This window comes from Papilio xuthus, unplaced genomic scaffold, assembly GCF_000836235.2.
Source record: "Papilio xuthus unplaced genomic scaffold, Pxut_1.1 DF827870.1, whole genome shotgun sequence".
Lineage (NCBI taxonomy): Eukaryota > Metazoa > Arthropoda > Insecta > Lepidoptera > Papilionidae > Papilio > Papilio xuthus.
In genome coordinates this window covers 570,920-591,568 of record NW_013530779.1, presented here as the reverse complement: position 1 = coordinate 591,568, position 20,649 = coordinate 570,920, and the positions used below count along the sequence as shown (strand labels likewise).

Genomic DNA, 20,649 nt, shown 5'->3' with positions numbered 1-20,649 from the left:
TGATACGAGTATTTAATTTTAGCTTTTAAACATTTAAACATAATTCAACTATCACTAATAACAGTAATCACTAAAATATTTAGTAGTGTTATTGGATGTAAAATAAAGTAAATTAAAATTCAATATGCCGTCTTACAGCTGTAAAATGATCCGGGGAAGAGCACGAATGGACTGACACTCGTCGGTTCAACCAAGGCTACAGGAAGCCGCAGAATTCAATTATACAAACTAGCATAGATCAAATAAAAACATTAACTTCTTTTCAGTCGGATAAAAATACAATAAATTCAGCTGCGCCAAACAAGCAGGCTTTACTAATAGAATATACAATGTTCTCCCTGTCTTTATCAACTTGCCCTTGTCCGTACGATAAGTCAGTACAATAAACTGAACCGAACGACTTCGTACATCTCTGACTGACTTCACTTCCTTCTTATGTACATCCCTTTTCACACATTCCATCCATACTTTCTTCGGTCGTCCTCTACCTTCCTAGCTATCCACATTCAATCTCTACCCTGTCCTATTTATAATATCATCATCTCTCCGAATAATTAAATACCGCGCACATCGTCTTTGCTTCCCAATTTCTTCATCACTGACGCTACCAAAATTCCTCTAATGTACATCCGTAACTTTATCCCTTCCAACACAATTTACTACATGTTTATTAATATAATAATAATTTATAATTACAAGGTAACGTAAATGTACAATATCGCTTGTCTGACGACGCGTACTAGTCTGCTTAATTAGACAAATTAATCCATGTTCGGTATACTGTATTAATTTAATAAACAATATTTATTTTAGTATATTTATTGAAAATTAACAATAATAAACCACTATACAACTAAACTTAACGTAAAGTAAGCAGCTTCTTGATAATAAAGAGCAGAGATTTCCAAACTTTATACTTGTAGACCCTTTTCAAAATATTGTTAAAAATTCCAGTGAACATCTTGCTATAAATATTCTTTTTTCTTTTATCTTACTTCGCTGGAAGTTACTTTTAGTTCGAAAGTCTAAACCTATTCTATTCTTAACTGTTAATAGAAATTCAAGTCATGTTCACAATATAATAGATTGGTCATAGAACTTAAAAAAAAACTTAGAATAGTGTGTGTTTTAACAGTGGTAGAGCCCGCTTTAACATCTTCGCACGAATCGGCCCGGCTCGCCCGGTGAAATATCACGACCACACAGAAGACAGGCGTCAAGTGGAATCTGTTCCGCGTTTCGTCTGATGAGTGTGCGTCCCGAGGGCCTAATTTAGTCCTTTTTCCCTTCCCACCCTTTTTTTTATAAGGAAAGGATGGGAAGTGGAAGTGGACTTTCCGGATGAGAGGATGCATGGAAAGGAAAAATATTTTCTATCTGTGCATTCTCTCCTCCGTCGATTAAAGGTAGGCAACGCATATGCAATTGCGTATGTCTATGGGCATCGTTCACTTCGCTATATTAGCGATCTCAGGTGGCCGCTCGGTCGTTTGCCACCTTATGATATAAAAAAAAAGTGTTATTGTATACAAGCATTTAATGATAAACTTGTTAACAGCTAGATGATTACAACATCGTCTACAAGAATAAAATCAGTTAACATCTTTCCAAAGCTCTTTTAACTTAGCATTTAACTTTGCAACATTTCGCTACGGCCAAGTTACAGGGTGCACTCAGCTCGCTAGCGCCCTCTCCGCTGCCGTGTCGCTGCGAGGCAAACTTTTTCAATTATTTTCACCTTCCCGCTTTCCGGATACAATTATTACGCTCAAATGTAAAGCGAACAAAACTGTTTAAACATTTATTCCTTGTTTTTATTGTTTCCTTTTCTTTTTTTTTATGTGAATTCGTTAAAAGACAAATTTAGAAACAAATGATTGCTTATATTTTAAATGATTAATTTGTATGATGTACAGTTTTTTTTTTCAAAAAGCTACAAAGGCAGTTGATTTTCAAAATTTCTAAAGTACTTCTTCTCTTTTTTAACTTATTAGTTAATTTACACGACTTTGTTATTTCAAAAAAAACTTTTGGAATCTCATTACTAAGTAAAATTTCTAATTTGTACTAAAACTTTTCGTTTCGCGGCTCGAAACAAAATACCCCGGGGTTAGGACATAAAAATTACATTAAAATATCATAAAACTCGATAATAGTATTATGCTAAGCTAGACTAACAACGATTCTGTATATATTATAGTTAAACTTTAAAAGATTTTACACAGGGAATAAATAAGGGCAATATTCATAGTACAAGTGTTACGTGAGTCATCATTAGACGTATCTTTTTAATTTAGCCTCTTTTATATAAAATAAAGTCTTGAATCACGGCTGAGAGCACTTGAGGGACTTCGATAAATTCCTCTAATGAAAGTGAAATAAAAAGTCGAGACGCAAATTAGCGAATAATGAGTCGTTAAAGAGACACCCTGTTGACATTCTCTTACTAGCTTTTTATTTAAAAAAAAATTGTAAGCTCAGGAAAAAAGCAAATTGTGAAAAACTCGTCGTAATTTTCTTCTTAAATGATATCTTTTAATTTTAGTTTCATTTTTATACTTCATGATTCTATCCACTACTGACGGGAAGGGCAGGGCATGTTTTATAATTTTTTTTTTTATTGTGACCGAAAATCTGAAAATAGACCGATTTTGATGAATGTGTGACATTGATTCGCATTAATTCAACTGTCACAGGCGGGCTTGTCGACTTAATTCCGAGTCTTCCATACACCATCCAAGGTAATCTAGTTCAAACTGAAATATGGTAATATTTGACGGGACAGAATTTTCATAATTATCCTAAAATGGACAACAGCACATTGCTATCCTTCTCACTCGTCACTAAAATAACAAGGATAACAATATTTTTATACAGTTGTATCTATATTGGGGACTTGACATTTACATATTATACATATTTTATACTAAACAAAAATCAAAGGAGTTAAATTAAATGGTATAAGTTATATCTATCAATGTAGGAAGTGGGTTTGTTTACATGAGCGCTGTCGACGCGCAGTCGGCACATCGTAATAACGGAGAGTTATGGCCACCACTTCGATTCCTCCCTCTACCATGGCCTCGTAAATCTCCTTTATAACTTACCGGTGAACAGATAATTTTAGTTGCTAGCTTCTAGTAGACACAATGTTTTGTAACCTTTTTTTACCAATTGACAGGAACGTAATGTTTTGAGGTTATGTGTCAATTTCATAACGACTGAACTTGCTCCTATCCATGGTAGTAGCAGAGCTTTATGTACTATACTATAGCGACTGTTGAAGGTTGGATGGTCATTAAAATGTATATAAAAATAACCATAAACAAATAGCAACAATTTTCCAAAGCTGTCCGTTAACAACGCAGCCATAGACACTAGATGTGACGCCAATTAAAACTATTTGTCGACGAGCTGCCGGTGTTTGCTTTTCGCGAAATTGTTTGCTAACCTGTGCAAATTCGTCAGACAAAATTATATTTTCAAATTGTTTTATTTTTTAAAAACTATAACATTTTATTTTTTATTTAAATTCAATATTTACATACAAATTATAGAATATTTTTGCAGTTTTATAACAGTCAAATATACCTTTTACGCTAAATTGCGTAATCAATTTTATCATTGTTTTACTGATAAAAGTAGCTAACCATTATTCAAATTATAAAATAGTGTTTGCCTTCCATAAAGCACGTTTGTTTATAATGCTTAGGTCTGGCGTTATACTATAGATAAAGCTTAATAATATGACATTCAGAGTGACTGTATACCAATCAGCAGTGCAACTGTGCAATGCGATTTGTTTATTTATCTGTGCAACCGGCATGTATTTGTTCGAACATCTTCTGTCTACTTACCTCTCCACCTTTGACGCATTGCTAATGAATCAAACACCAGAACGCTATTTTCCTTACTGATTACAGATCAACGGTTATAAATCTTTGGCTTTACGATCTTAGACTTTGTACCAGATAAATATCATATTAAAGTAATATATTAGTTGATAGATAGATTTAATTTCTTTGTTCGCATTTAATAAGCCCCGAAACTACTAAATAGATTTGAAAAATTCTTCCACTGTTGGAAAGCTAGACTATGCCCGAATAATAGAGGCTATCTTTATTACTGGTTTTTTTAAATTTCGCGCTGATTAAGTCTCCGGCAACTGGTTGTCTTTAATAAGAGAACTGGTTCTATTTAATTTTCGTGAGACGTTCGGTTTTTAAATAAAAATGAGAGACAAAGGACGATCGTTACCATCGCAGACATCCTTCGCTTGAACTGTCAATTGATGTCATTTTATCTCAAGTATGCTGAATATTATGTTCTTAAATCATGGTTGAGTGGAGTTTCTATCAAATATACATCAGAATAATTTTATTCCACTTTATTTAAAACATGTCGACCAAACCTTGCAAAGATAACATAATTTGTGTTTTGAACGAGCTGAATAAAGTAACATTTGAACTATTTGATAAAATTTTGTGTGACATGTTTGTAACTTTGCAGAACTCACTTTATTAAATACCTTAAATATTCCTAATGAGATTCATGTGCATGGTACTACGAAATTGCGCAATCATTTCCTGCTCTTTGACGAACCTTACAAACAGAATATATTTGCCGGTTTTAATCAAAAGCTACACTGCTAACGATAGCTGAAATATAATCTAGTATATCGAATTGAAACCACATATTTTCAACTTTAATAAAATATTTCGTAAATCAATTGACGGTAAATTACACTACAATTTACATTGATTATGCAAAATGATTGGGCAAAACTAGAAGACAACAGTGTTAATTTAAACCGCGCTCTGGAGAGTCTCAGCGACTCATGGGAAATACTTTTTCTTTAATTTTCCTATTGAAGTCTGTTACAATTACAAAAATATATTTAAAAAGCAAAATGTAGTACTTATATAATTGTGCCAAATTAAAATGGCGGGTCTTTTTTAATCTAGTCTCGTTGAGACGCAGTAATAAAATGGCGGCTTGATTCGCAGCTGAGAGCTCTCGACGCCTTGTCACTTTCATTAAATTCCTTCATGAGAAATTAAATAGGAGACACGATTACTAAATAATAACTCAAGCTACGACACTCCGCCAATATCTGTTTTATTTCATTTGCTAATAAATATTCATTTAAATGAAAATATTTGTATTCAATTTTATAATAATCTGAAAGTGAAAATACTTTAGTCTGCATGTAATTTAAAACTACGTTTAGGTTCAATTGTTTAAGAAGAATTTATCTAAATAATTATTAATTTAAGCCATTTAAGCGGAAGAATCTTAAAATTGTTTAGTAGTTTACGGCCTTGAATTTAAACCAATCACTATTGTTGGCTATTATGTGAATTTTGTTGAGTCGTACGAAATTAATATTACTTATTACGCAAAACAAAAATAACTACAAACTATGACTAAATATAAATTCGACACGGTTTTGTTCACTTTATGAGCGCAATAATTGTATCCAGGAAGCAGGAAGGTGAAAATAATTTTAAAAGTTTCCCAGGCAACGGCGATTCGGGCCTCGGCTTTTAGTGTTGCCTCCATTGAGCGCAGCGAAATTTTACAATTAAGTACTAAGTTAAGAGAGCGTAAACTGATTTCACTGCACAAGTTATTGTTAAGTTTGATAAGTTCTTTTCGTTGCTATCTCTTTGTCGTTTTAAAGCAATATAAAAAAGTGTAATACTTTACAAAGGATTTATTGTTATATACGAATTTTGGTGATTTTCATCCTAACCTCACTTTTTCTCTGCTTCTTAACTAAGCGTTTGCTGCTTTTTCTTTGGACTATTAGTTAATTCACCATTCGGAGTAATTCAAGTTTTATTATGATAAAACTATTGGTGCACGGTATAACGTAACTCAAATATAAGTCTTGAAGTTGAGCTGAACTAATCCGTAATACGTTTAGGAGCGTCGTAATCGCGCTGCAGGCGGGAGCAGCTGTGATGTGATTTGTTGCTCCGACGCTTCCGTCTGCGAGTCCGGATTCCGACTCTACTAGATTGATTGCTTTAGCGCCAGCCTTAGACGTCTCTAGAAGCTGCACAAACTTCGAACGCTTTTCCAATATCGATGATACTGAGAGATGAGATTTTATTTTTAGGTGTTTTTCATATGATATTTTAAATAGAATATTTAGCAATAAGTTTCAAAATCTAAAAACTTTGAAACTGAATTTAACTAATGTAAGTTTTTTTATGTTACATCTGATACAAAACACGGAAATCTCTGCATTTGACTCGTCTCTCATTAAAATAATTGGACAATTCAATCCATGATCGAGGATCACCTAGGGTCTTCTATTTTATTTATTTTTTTAATCCTTTTTGTAATTAAATCGAAAACAAAAGAAATATAATGGAGTTATCTATGGTCTCTGGTATATGTCAATGCATTGTGGGCGTGTGGCGCGGCGGGAGACACGACTGTTTCCCGCCAACTCGCGCTCGCAGGTGACAATGGCGGGGCGTCAGAGACACGTAGAGACAATGAACTAAACCTGCATTGTACTGGGATAAGTGCGCGTGAATATACAGCGATTTCACGTCATTAAGGTTGTAAACGTACACACGGAATATTCGAGTACATTCCGTGATATTAAATGTAATACCACGAACGTTTTTCTTTCAGTTGTAAATTTAATTATTTGCACATAACCTTATTCTATTTTTATGTGTTTTATTTTGAATCTTTCTAATGTTATATTTAATTAATAGTCCTTCGAAGTTTGCTATAAAAATATTAAAACTGCAGTACAATCCTATAAAATCTCTGTCAAGTAGAAAATTGAAAGACGTAACAAACAATTCTTTGTATTTTATTTATAAATAAGTCTTTAAAATGGAAGACAAAAAAACAATTTAAAACAGATCAATAACGGGGTATATTCAATTCAATAAATATTCGAAAAATATACTTATTTACAATAACTACGACGCCATAGACTAAAGAGCGACCACAACTCAAGACGGTAAATTCCACAGATTTTATGCGACATGACGTAAGTTTTATTAATATATAAACCTCAGATGTTCATAATGTGGCAAGAATCGAAAAAAAACATGATAAAGTATAATAGTCGATATCAAAGTAATAAGTTAAAAAGTTCTATTGTTTTGTAAAATATTTGAACAAATATCTTAATACATAGAAAACATGTCAAAATTAGTCATTATTATAATAGTTTTCATTAATGATTTATCCGTTCAGAGGTCCTAGCACGAACATTTGCGAGAAAGTATTCGTAACGTCATCGACAAAATTTGCATTAGATTTGTACAATGCGTAAAGTACAAGTACAATTCTCATAAAAATTCTCACATCTTTTTTCGATGATGTTACGAAAACGCACATCGCAAATATTCGTGATAGACCCCCAAAAATGAATAATTACAAGTCACATTGAAAATGAAGTTTAAATTGGCAGATAAAATATTAGGAGGGTAGTTAGACAATAATATTTGGTAACTCAAAAAATCACTTTACACAATGTTCCTATTAAAAAATTTATCTCTATTACTAAAGTGGTTTTAAGCACATTTTTTTCTTATACGATACATCAGTTAACTGTCAACGTATAATTATTTCTACAAGTACCCACACATTCAGTTGTGGCCGAGGCGTCCATACAACCATTGACTACATATACTACTGTGTACATTCTACGCAGAGGTAAGCACCGCAAATAAGGACTGATATACACGGGCGAAATTACAATATCCAAGTGTTTTTTTCACTAGTAAAAAAGGCTTAAGTATTTAGGCGTTGTCTTAACTTGAACTTAGTTAATTCGTTCTCATACTTTACTCTTTGATCTACGGATATAAACTGTGCCTACCAATAAATTGCAATTAAACAGTTTTGACTCTATAACGCTGCTCTATTCTTTGACTCATACATAAATTCGTTATTCGTCATTAGGTCCGTTCAGTCACGAAAACCATAACAAAGAACTACAACATACTACATATCTTTTTGACACTTGACAAAGTTTAAGGACACAAGAGCATTTTAAGCGGCATTTTGGCTAGCCTAACCTCAAACTAACCATAGATCATCTCAAAAACGACTAACATTGATATGTATTCAAAAGAATCCAACCCATTTTACGAGTTAGTCGTAAATCCCGACTTATGTTAACCTAAATATTTTGTACTAATTGTCCCTTTAAAGATATTTTATGAAATCCGCAATTCCCTATGTATGTATTTTAATATTTTGTACTAGAAACTATCGCCCATGTAAACAGACCCTAAGATAAGTTCTAAAATTGTCTAATTGTGAGTTTATTTCTTGAGATCTTCCTTCTTCTCTCCACCCTGTATGTAATGGTAGTTGACGAACCTCACTCCCTGTGTTATTTGAGCGCATTCGTTGGTGAAGTGGCAGGCGAACAGTAGCATGTTCCTCGGCTTCACTCGCCACGCGAACCTCATGAACATCAGAGAATATAGCGTCAGAGCTGAGGACAAAGAATACATAAACTGGTAGTTAAAAGAAAAGTGCGGCAAAGATTGCAACAAAAATTTACGGATATTGATTTTAGTGAACCTATTATTTTAAGACTAGCGGTCCATACCGTTTCGCATGGGTAGATATTTTAGTCTCACTCAGTAATAATGTAGATTTCTAACGAAAAAAAGAGTTTTTAAAATTGTTCCATTCGTTTTTTTTTTCGTAACACACAAAAATACAAACCTTTCCTATTTATTATATTACTTCATACAATTCTTATTTTATTTTATTAGACACGTTTTCAAGAACTGCGTATTCATTGCTTAAACTAGTAAGCCGTTTGTTCCCTTAAAAAAATACTATAAACGATTAAACCGAATAGAAAGGGATTTTTTAATTTTAATGCTTGACTAGAAATGTTTTTTTTCTAACCCATTTCATTAATGACAACTCTCTAGCGACAGGATTTTCCTTCTCTATTGTCTATTGCATTTGCAAAGCGAACGGAGCGGATAAACCTATATGGGTATAGAACAAAAGACCTTTGGTATATGATTGAAATAGATTTAATTGTTAAAACCTATATGTTCTACGTATAACACTGGCGATTTTCAACAAACTTTTTTAAACCCCTCAACAGAGGGAAATGTTGGTCGAACAAATATTCGTACATTGAAATCTTTCGGCAGTAGCAAACAAAAACATATAGCTATCTCAATTTTGTTGTCTTGATATAAAAGAGTACGCGATACTAGTAATGTACAGTCAGCTGCATAAATATTTAAACATTTACAAAACTTTACAAACTTGTATAAATACGGATGCGCGTAATCGTCATTAGTAAGCATTAGGAAGCACACGAACGAATACGTGTATACATATATTTGAAACCTAAGAAGTATACAATTTTCTGAAGATATGTAAATGTATACATTATTTACAGCTGACTGTACTTCTACATTGTACTAAGAACTGATTATTACATTGACACAAATAAATGTAGTTGGTATATTATTTATCGTTTACAAAGTACAATATTATGTCTTTTACCTTGTTAGTGCTCTGGTTAATACAATTTACATAACATTACGAACTGTTGTCGTTTGTCCAAAGAATACGAATAAAATAGACTGGAAGGGACCCAACTATGACAACGTACATGCGTAACATATGATTTAAAAGAAGTTAATCTTTTTTTTATATCATAAAGTAGCAAACGAGCGAGCGGCCATCTGAAAATCTAATCTGATTTATACCAAAATAGTTTTTAACACGTATCTAGTTGCTATTATGCTCATCTTTGTTCAAACCAACTTAAATTATTGAATAAATATTTTATACAAAGCTTTCGCCCGCGACTCCGTCCGCGCAGGATTAAAAATAGATTTTGGCCGATTCTCAGACCTACTCAATATGCTCACAAAATTTCATGAGAATCGGTCAAGCCGTTTCGGAGGACTATGGGAACGAAAATTGTGACTCGAGATTTTTATATAAGAGTTTAAAAGCATTCAATGTCACTCTAATACAGTCTCGTATAGAATATTATTTTAACTGTAATAATTTTGCCTCTGAGAGGCTGGAAGGCATAATTAAGATATATTAGATTCGTCGTATAGTCTTTGAATTCAGTCCGTGCATTGATAAATATGTCTACAAGATAATGTTACGTTTCAAATATATAGAAATGATAATATACTTTATGCTATGTCACGAAATTATTATAATTCATGATACTATGCTAGGCTATTACTTGTTGTTAAATATGAAATTGACATTCCAACTGTTAATTTTTTTTTATATATCATAAGGTGACAAACGAGCGAGCGGCCACCTGAAATAGCGAAGTGACCGTTGCCCATAGACATACGCAACTGCGTATGCGTTGCCTACTTTCAATCGACGTAGGAGAGGAGACACAAAAAAAATCCCTTTACATGCCTCCTCTCACCCGGAAAATCCGCTTCCACACCCCATCCTTTCCTTATAAAAAAAAGGGTGGGAAGGGAAAGAGGACTAAATTAGGCCTCCGGGACGCACACTCATCAGACGAAACGCGGAATTGCTTCCACTTGACGTCTGTCTTCTGTGTGGTAGTGGTATTTCACCGGGCGAACCGGGCCAATTCGTGCGAAGATGTTAAAGCGTGCTCTACCACTGTAAATTGTGTTATTTACTACTAACAAATCTAGACAGACTATACAATCTTATCATAAATCTGAAAGTATTTTAAGAGCGGCTATAAAATGATAAGATATACAAAAGTTACAGTATTACAATGAACACAAGAGTATTTTGTATGAAGAATACATATACAAAACACTAAAATAGTTTAAAACCATATATTTAGTCTTGTTATTCATATAAATGATACGCTTTTTAAATAGACTTCTGTTAGATAACTCGTCCAAATGATACATAGTGGCATCATAAGAGTGACAAAATGTGAATTAACAGTGGTAGAGCCCACTTTAACATCTTCGCACGAATTGGCTCGGTTCACCCGGTGAAATACCACGACCACACAGAAGACAGGCGTCAAGTGGAAGTAATTCCACGTTTCGTCTGATGAGTGTGCGTCCCGGAGGCCTAATTTAGTCCTCTTTCCCTTCCCACCCTTTTTCTTATAAGGAAAGGAAGGGGTGTGGAAGCGGATTTTCGGGGTGAAAGGATGCATGGAAATGTTTTCCTTCTGTGCATCCTCTCCTCCTTCGATTGAAGGTAGGCAACGCATATGCAATTGCGTATGTCTATGGGCAACGGTCACTTCGCTATTTTTTGATATGAAAAAAAAAATAAGAAAAATTTTGTGAAGTCACAAATATTTCTCGATATTTCTATGATTTTCAAAACGATGAGAGACTTTATATTAAAGTTAATATTGTTTGTAAGGTCATAGAAACTGTATAAAGGTTTTTTATAAGATAAGGGAGCAAACAAGCAGTAGGAAAGCCGAGGTGTTCAACAAACTTGAATCATATCTAACATATTATGCCAACATGACATAGAAACATTACTATCTTTGATTATAATACCAGGGTTTCTTAATCAAGGGTTAGAATAGACAGAGATATTAAATTGTAAACAAGATCATTATACTAAAATGATATATAAACACGGCTAAACACTGATGTATATTTGTCCGGTGGCGGCACCAACTAGTTTCGAGCCCATCGGGGGCCCTTCATCAGGATGAGTGGTACTGGTATTATTTCGAGGACGCGGCATAATGTCTCACGAAAGTTTGAATAATTTAAGATCATGATACCACTGCTAATTTATAATTGAGCATCTGTTGCATGCAACTCCGTCTGATTTTGTATGAACTTAATTAGTAGCCTATTTGTATTTCCAGACTGTGTTCTATAGCTTTATCACATTTCATTGAGATCGGTTAAACCATTTTGGAGATATCTTATAACAAACATCCACCCTTCCATGCATTCAACATTCGCATTTATAATATTAGTAAGATATGTAAGTGTAAAGTTACATCCATGTTCAAATACTTTTAGTTTAAGTCAAGGTTGTGATGGGGGTTAATTTAATTATAAAAAATGAAATTGATAACATAAATTAACAGAGCAAAACTCGGAGCCTAAACAAGATTAGGCGATTTGATGCTCATTTGCCTCCTTCTTCCATATAAAAAAAAGTTAGCAATATAGGGATTAAATTTCAGAAAAATATAGCATTATTGTTTTTAATAAAAAAATGTAAGAAAATCAATATGTGTCAAATATTGTCCACAAATCAAAGTCCTCACCAGTGAATAGGCCCTTATCTTATCTTTAATTTATTAATAGCATAATATATGGTAGTCAATCTGTTTATTACTATAGATTAACTATTAAATTATATAATGTTAATAAATAGGAATATATGATTCATTTTAACATACCAAGTGTCATTTTGCCACTTATGAAGACAGGATCTTTCCGTGTGTCTGCGATTGCTGCCAGTGGTATACCCCAGTTTGCTACGGGGCCCCAGAAGTGGGTACTGAAAAATGGATTGTTACTTTAACATTCAAACTGTTTCAAAGGCTTTAAAAAGTTGCATGTATATTTTTCTTTCTTTCTTTCTTCTCTGGCTTTCAGTGTGGTAACTGAAATGCTGTTTATTTTTATTAGTAACTAACCTCATCAAATATTCCCTAAATTCCTTGCTCTTGAGCTGGTCAAATAGTTTTTTCACTAGCGAACCCATTATTACTGAAAAAAATACAAAAATATAAAAAAATGTTTACAGTTTTTAAATTTCCAAGATATGGTTGTAGACCTAATATTTTCAATGTTAAATGATAACTGTATATTTAAATTCAAGGAATTACGAGTTGTGTTATAACAGATCATGTCAAGGTCTAAACCTTTCAACCTAGTCATATGAATAAAACTTGAATGAAAATTGTTTAATAAATTAGAAATATTAGCAGGACTTGCCTCTATTCCTCCAAACGTTTGATCTTAAATATTTTATTTAAGCAGAAAAACTGCTACGTCTACTCAACTTTTTTACTAGTGAACCAACCAATGTCACTGTCAACTGATAAAAGTGATAACCAAAAAATATTAAACACTAATATTTTGTATTGGCGTGTAAAAATGTATCAAAAATTATTAGTGTAGTTAAAGAAGGTCATCAATAAGTTAACATATTCATGCTTGAATTTACAGTTAAAATGATAATAATTTTATTATAACCTGTCAAAACTGAATTTATTGATAACGTAAACGTCAAATGTTAGGCAATGTTACGATTTACGATATTTACACTTTGTTTCAAATAAACTTTTAAATATAACTCTCAATAAATATACTTTAAGAATATTTTTGGTGTGAGCTCGTATGAAAATATTTCTTTAATTCATTATCTAAATTTTTTAAATAAAGTCGTTCAATAAAATCGAATGTTTATTATCTGTTTATCTAAATACTTGACACTTCGTTATCAACAATTCAAAATCATATCACAAAACAATACTCACCGTTATGGATGAATTTTAAAATAAACCGTTACAAATAGTAATCCCTTTATTTTATTGCCATGTTAAGTACCTAAACAAAATGGGTTTACTTCGTATGCTGGTTATAATTTATATGCTGCTTTATATAATTTTATACTTCGGATTAGTGGGAGGACTACTTTATCTTCGCGCCGTTGTCATCCAAAACTATAGGTGAGATGTAAATATTTTCGAGATCAAGATAATATAAATAGTCAAATTACTTCTAAATAATCTCATGTAGAAAACTTTAGGTAATGTACTCGAAAGTTAACATTCAATAAGGTATTATCTCTATTTAGCTTTACATTATAACCTTTTTGTACTCTTTTTCAGTGGCGACGCAGCATACAATGCTGGATAAAATAAAAAATCAATTTACTAAAAAAAACTTTATTCATACACAAAAATATAAAAGGCACTAAAAATGGACGGTACTTAAGTCTTTTAAATATAAGTAATATTTACTATTGGAGTTAAAAATTAACTTAACATGAAAAATAAAAGGATTACAAATAATATAATGCCGTGTTCACACTAAAGCTACAAGTAAAAAGTAACAAAAAGATCGATATTACCAACGTAATAATTAGTAATACAAAAGAGAAATCATTCATTTCCGGCCACAAAAAAATAACTATAACATTAAAAAATACAAGGTGAGTTGTGTTGCTTAGTATTTAGTGTGAACACGGCCTAACTTTTTACATATCCTTATCAAATAAAATTATTAAAAAAAATAAATGTAATTTCATTAAATTTGCACTTTTTAGATATGAAAACGCTGCGCGAACATTTGATATGTATTGCTTATGTACACACACATATATAATTACATGTTAATAAGTGACATACAAATAATCCCTGATGTTAATATTAGAAATATTAGTTAAAATATCAATATGATTTTTTAATCTAAAGCTAGTTAACACCAGACCTTATATAAAGTAAGGTGCCTCCCACTTATAATATGAATTTAGAAAAAAATACACGATTCTGTTTTTAAAAAAAACTGTAAATTATGTCAAGAGATATTTAAAAATCACTTGGTATGGAAACAGATTATTTATAAACAAAACACAAATAATTAAATTGTTAGAAGTGACATAAAGATTTTTATAACAGTTTTAATTTACTGCTGCAGTAAAAATTGTCTTATTAACACAAAAGAAACATTAAAAATATAACCTATTTAAAAAGAGATTCAAAATGCATTAACACAGTCAAAAAATAAAAATAAATCTTGATAACTATTCGAATAGATGCCTTGAAATCACTGAAGTTTATATATTTATTTATACTTAGCTAACGTAAGGATATTGAGTAATGAAATTTAAAGTATAATATTTACAAAATGTGTAGAAACATAAAGAAATAAAGATTGATAATTTTAACGGTCGGCTTCCACTGCAAATACATAAAAGAAATTGGCATATTTTTATGTCACAATATTGAGAATAACTTGCGTTTACAAGGTCTTTGTTGATATGAACTACTATTCTATTATATTCTACGTTAAAAACGGAATGTACGTAAATTGATTTAAAATATGTTTTAAAAATTGTGATTTGTAAAAATTAAGTCGTGTCACTTAGTTAAACTAACCATGGGTTACTGAGACTAAAATCTCAATGTAAAGCATATTATCTCTGTTTGGTCAAGGGTTTGATACAGAGATGGTCTCAGAAACCAATGGTTAATCCCCAATTTCTAACTAACATGTAAACCAATCAACGGAGTTAATATCGTAACATTACATTTTGAGCTTTAACCTTTCAACTTAGAATTACGTTTTTTTCGTGACAAAGGTTTATATAATTTAAGAAATACACTCCTGTATGTACTATAATTGTATATAAGGTACATAATATGTCATCATCCATATGAGATTAAAATTATTTGAACCTCTTTGGTTTTATTTACCAAAAAGACACTGGCAACACTGGTATTATCTGAGCTTGAACACTAGCGCCACCACGGCTATAATTATAACAAAACTGCTCTGTATAGCAGCTGCACCGGCCAGTCTGCATTTAAACATATCTATACGAGTTTCTTTATCCGATATTATATTCTGGAATTCCGCCTCCACTATTTGTCCATCATAGTAAGTTGTGAGGTCTTCGAATGGATATTCGAATCCTTGTAAGCATTCACATTTGTAGCCGCCAGCTTCGAACCCACGACCCAGGATAGGAACACACTGTAAATAGTAACAATAATTAGGAATTAAGAATATATATAATAAAACTAAACATTGATTACAATTTCATGTATTCATGTTCTTAATGAAGAGGAGTTCATGGGACAATTAAATATAGGGTATTCTTTTCTGTTCTCTGTAATGAATCAGAAATAACAAAGAAAGTTAAACTCGCATTAGTAACATTAACCGAAATTTACATAACAATAAATAAAAGATACGTAAATTCTTATATAAAAAAATTATTTTTCATGATATATTCATAAGTACTTACATAAGAAGATCTCCTGTCGCATTTATCAGTACCTTTGAATGCATTGGGCACGTAGTACTTGTCGGGGCACTGGTTGATGTCCAGCGCCATCAGGGACATCGTCACAGCCACCACGCCCCTGGGAAACGTAACAATGCTTTATATCCGACTTACGAAGGACCAACACCAAAATTAAGTTACAGTATTTAAACAAAAATAAATTGTCAATCCGTTGTTTTAACTTCAAATTGACACAGTTTAAAGTTCAATAATTTCTAGAAATTTTCAACCATACAACATCAAATAAAGAACTTAAAATCAATCTGGATTTCTCTAAATAGCTATAACTTAATTTATACTTACTTGAATTCCAATTTAACTTTAACATTATCCCATCCGAAGAAAGGCGAGGCGTACGTCACAACCCATTGCTTCAAAGGTCCATCGCAATCATAATAAGGCTGCGTCCAGTGACCGTGCTTTATATTAGCTGCTCTATAAAATGTAGGATACTTTTCATATTGCCGCAGATGCACTCCGAGTTCATCATCTCTTAACTTCATTTTGAGGAAAAATTTCTCCAAATTATCAAAGTTTGTCGACCATCTTTGTTTCAAGAATTGGAACCATTGCTTATTTGTGTAGACATCCTCTGTGAATTAAGAAAAATAAGAAATTTTGACAATCATGAAATACTAGCTGTAGCCTGCGACTCCGTCCGCGACGAATAATAAAAAACTTAATATCCTATGTGTTCTTCCAAACTATGTTCTACATCTATGCCAAATTTAAGCGGAATCCATTCAGCAGTTCTGGAGATACCTCCAAACAACATCCACCCATCCATCCATCTATTCGAACATTCGCATTTATAACACAAGTATGATTTTATATATATTTTAGTAAAAAATCAAATTAAAAATAGATTTAAAACTAGTAAATAAATGTTTAAAGTAACTAACCAGTCTTGTTCAACCTCGCTAGATCTTCTAATTTATACTTCCTTGTGTTGAGCTCAGTCTTGTAGGCGAACGGTGCAAAGTAAGTTCTGTTTGTAAACTTGTTTCTGTCCCAGTATGTGCCTGCAGACATGTTTTTTAACATTTAGCCTTCCACTTAATTCATTTATAAACGTACCTAATGTAAAACCGATGTAAAATAGTATAATTTACCTGCAGACCAGATCTTGGAGTCACCGAGAATGATAGCCAGGGTCTCGCCTATCATCTGGTCTTCAGTTAGAGGTCTGTCCGCTACACGGGTTCCACTGAAGATTTCATATGGGTCTGACACCTGAAGAAATAGTCAAATTAAGAAATTAAAGCGAAAAAAAGTTATGAAACAACAATCCAAAAGAAAAAGAGACCATTTGTGTGTCTTTCCTCTTTTAACCAAATCTAATTCATTTCGATTTTGTAGGAATATAGCTCTATACAAGTATATTTAAAAAATATAGCTACGCTACAAACCTGTAGGAAAGCACTAATAAAGTTAGCGAGACGCACAGCCATCTTAGCTTGGTTCTCGAACTGCTCCGGCGCGCCAAAAGCTATATCACCGTTCAGGAACAAGTCTGTTGGTTTGTATCTGAAATAAACATGACAATACTTTTTACCTAAGTAAATAAATGATGGCAGTAAAACTATAATCAAATTATCTTATTTTCAGCTTTGTCTAAAAACCTAGTGATTTTTTTCGATACTACAAACAATATTTTAGTACTAAATAAATGTTAATCGTAAAAATATTGAATACATTTGAGAACTTTATTGAACCTAAATGTGAGAACTTTGCTTTAACCGCACTTACTTGGAACAATTATGTGGTTGTACTCCTCTAATAAAGTTGAGTACTTCAAAGACATTGATTCTCTCCGTGTGCAGCGCATCAGCACCACTACTCGCGTTCACGTACTCGTAGTAACGGTCCGCGTACAGCGCGCGGATAAATGGATGAGCTTTTTCCCATTTTACAGGCAGCTTTTGGATCCCTAAAAATAAGTAAATTTATGAGTTTAGAATGTGATATAATAAAAGAGGTGTTTGAGGTGATCCTAGAAATTGTCCTTTTTTTTCTATTTTCTTGCTCATAAATTTTGATCCCAGAAATATGTAGGGTTCCCGTGGGATATGCTTAATTAGAAGTTAAATTATTAATACTTGATGAATATAGTTTAAAATTTAAAATAAAATTAACTTACATCCAATTTCCTTACAATCGAAATTATTATAGTACTGATCAGAGGTGGCTCGCTCAATTATCTCGCCAAGGTAAGGACGGCGCACGATGCTAGGCAGACGGTATCCCGGTCGGCAGCGACACTGGTAACCGCCGCGACGGAACCCCCATCCATGCAGTGGCTCACACTGGCAACATAAGGTGAATTAAATATCACCAATATAATGCTTTATTATTGCTTTAAGTTGGAGAAAAAAGCGAATCTTATTAACATAATGGTGACCTTTTAACTATAAATAAAAGAAAATAAAAAACACTAATAAGTATTCTTCTAAATAAAGCCTTTTGCTAAGCTTATTTTTCTGCTTTCCTATAATTTATATATTTGTATTCATAGATTAGTGTATTCATGTATATTGTATATTTATGTTGCTTAATTTGTTTAGTATATCTATATGTAACTAGTATATATATATTTTTAATAATTCTTGCTCTTATTTATTTATTCTTGACATATCCTGATATTTATATGTTATACCCCTCTATCTATGTTATTCTTTCCTGTCCCACTGGGTTGCCTGGAAGAGATCGCTTGTAGCGATAAGGCCGCCCTTGCTTTGTAAATTAGTTAATTGTCTTTTTTGTTATGTATTATGATAACATTAAGAGTAAATAAATAAAATATTTAGTGTAGGATTAGTATACCAATTGAGCAAAAAGGTGGGGAATGAAGAAATATTGCAGTAGGTAAATATAGAAATCTTGGAGAAATAAACAGCAAGTGTTAACAATTTTTATAATAAACATTTTAACTTACTTCTGTTGTTTCTAATTTACATCGTGCTGTCCCAGCAAAGCGATTCGGTCGATCATTCCCCAGACTTACATTACATTGGTTTATATCTATTCGATCAAAGTCCATTTCCATAACAACAGCTGCAGTATACCTATACAAAACATACTACTAAGAACTACGGAAGACCAAAAAATTCTACCAATATATATCCACTAAGGATACTGTTATAATATTTATGTATTATGTACTTACGTTGGAAATTCAATATGTCTGAATTGCGTGTGTCTAGGATAAATATCTGCTACGGGAGACACAGCTCCCACCAACCATTTGTTGAGACGTCCACAATCAAAGTATGGACGTGTCCAATTCACCGGTCCCTGGATCTGCAAAAATAAGAAGTGTTTGTGTAAGATTAACATGGATTTGGTAGTAAAACAATTAGGTTGAATAATGAATCAACAAAGTCTATCTCTATATTATAGAGAACACAAGTATGTATAAAATGTGTTTATCACTGAATAGATGAACAATTTTTTTGATATTTTGATTGATAAATACAATGCAAACAAAAATTGGATAAAGGATACAACTTAAATTGACAAACCTCATCATTTCCAGGTGGTCCATGGAATGTAAAAGTCTCATTTGTATTATTAGCGTATCTGATCTCAACTTGGTATGTAGTCTTTGTATCATGACGTTTATCTACTTTGTCAGGCAACCATTTGAAGTACCATTCATTAGTCCGATAATAATCTGAGCTGTAATCTTTCGATAAACTATCTGGCTCAAATGCTCCCAAATCCAGCACATGGAATGTATTCAATGTAGAAATTTTCTGTAGATGTACTGGATCATTGAAATCATCAGCTCTGAAGGCTCTCGGTGCAAATCTTGGCAATGTTTTGTTGAAGAAGCCACGGTACGACGAAGTGTAGGAAGTATTAGGTGAAAAATATATGGAACTGGCATTTATATACGGGTTTGCAGCGACGTCCGCAACCGATGATAAGAAGTAATACATCATTCCCGGATCATATGTGTCATTTATAGCCGGTCTTATAAACCGAGACTGTAGAATGTAACTCCAGAAAAATGCTCTATTCATGGCCATGTTGTGTAAATGCAACATCGCCGTACGGTTGGGGAAAACCGGGTTAATATTAATTTCTTTCACATCGGGATGATGTGATACTGAATTCTCCGGGAGATAAAGGTCATCCAAATGGGATATGTAGCAGTTATCGGCCGTGACTTTGTCGATCTTTTCACGTATTTCATCGACAGCATCTCGGAGCTGCCATTCATACTGACCGGCCACACCCCATAATAAAACACAAAGCGAAATCGCTAATAACAGAGAATTGACTATCTCCATTTTTACTTACGTGCTATCACACTATTATCAAAATAGGTTTAATATCTTATTACACGACATTTGTTTCAGTTATTTATCATATTGGATTTTGTACATGTCCGCAGACGTTTGTTTTCAAGTTTGAGTGATGACCACAGAGAATTTTATAGCTCATAAGCATCGTCCTAGCAACGGAGCAAAGGTATCAAAATCGTACAACGCAAATCGAGTCAATATTTTCCTTTGGAGATTTTAAAAATATTTTAAACTGATTACTAATTTCCAAACTTGGACATACCAAAGCCATAAACTTAACATAGCGGTAACACAAATAGAGCAGCCTATAATTGAATAACAATTTTATCAAAAAAATGAAAAA

General features: G+C 32.7%; 2 protein-coding genes across 2 annotated transcripts; both read right to left on the bottom strand.

Annotated features, from left to right (window-relative positions):
- Positions 1–7,865: 7,865 nt before the first annotated feature.
- Mpc1 (mitochondrial pyruvate carrier) lies at positions 7,866–13,114 on the bottom strand. Its single transcript, XM_013308674.1, has 4 exons — positions 12,918–13,114; positions 12,617–12,689; positions 12,377–12,477; positions 7,866–8,482 (listed from the first exon to the last, which is right to left on the bottom strand). The coding sequence occupies exons 2-4, from the start codon at positions 12,682–12,684 to the stop codon at positions 8,307–8,309; spliced, it is 345 nt and encodes a 114-aa protein (XP_013164128.1). The 5' UTR covers positions 12,685–12,689; positions 12,918–13,114; the 3' UTR covers positions 7,866–8,306.
- Positions 13,115–15,144: 2,030 nt separating this feature from the next.
- LOC106115280 (uncharacterized) lies at positions 15,145–20,436 on the bottom strand. The gene is made up of 11 exons (XM_013308625.1): positions 19,518–20,436; positions 19,163–19,296; positions 18,932–19,061; positions 18,137–18,302; positions 17,746–17,926; positions 17,406–17,523; positions 17,109–17,229; positions 16,899–17,018; positions 16,300–16,588; positions 15,958–16,075; positions 15,145–15,683 (listed from the first exon to the last, which is right to left on the bottom strand). The coding sequence occupies exons 1-11, from the start codon at positions 20,289–20,291 to the stop codon at positions 15,429–15,431; spliced, it is 2,406 nt and encodes an 801-aa protein (XP_013164079.1). The 5' UTR covers positions 20,292–20,436; the 3' UTR covers positions 15,145–15,428.
- Positions 20,437–20,649: the final 213 nt, after the last annotated feature.

What these genes read in the sequence shown, in the direction of transcription:
- Mpc1 (XM_013308674.1), bottom strand. Translation starts at nt 12,684, where the DNA reads ATGGGTTCGCTAGTGAAAAAACTATTTGACCAGCTCAAGAGCAAGGAA. An exon ending in TTTAGGGAATATTTGATGAG is followed by an intron (nt 12,478 to 12,616) that starts GTTAGTTACTAA and finishes TCCATTTTTCAG; the next exon opens with TACCCACTTCTGGGGCCCCG. An exon ending in AAGTGGCAAAATGACACTTG is followed by an intron (nt 8,483 to 12,376) that starts GTATGTTAAAAT and finishes CTTTGTCCTCAG; the next exon opens with CTCTGACGCTATATTCTCTG.
- LOC106115280 (XM_013308625.1), bottom strand. Translation starts at nt 20,291, where the DNA reads ATGGAGATAGTCAATTCTCTGTTATTAGCGATTTCGCTTTGTGTTTTA. An exon ending in GACCACCTGGAAATGATGAG is followed by an intron (nt 19,297 to 19,517) that starts GTTTGTCAATTT and finishes TTATTTTTGCAG; the next exon opens with ATCCAGGGACCGGTGAATTG. An exon ending in GCGACAGGAGATCTTCTTAT is followed by an intron (nt 15,684 to 15,957) that starts GTAAGTACTTAT and finishes TACTATTTACAG; the next exon opens with TGTGTTCCTATCCTGGGTCG.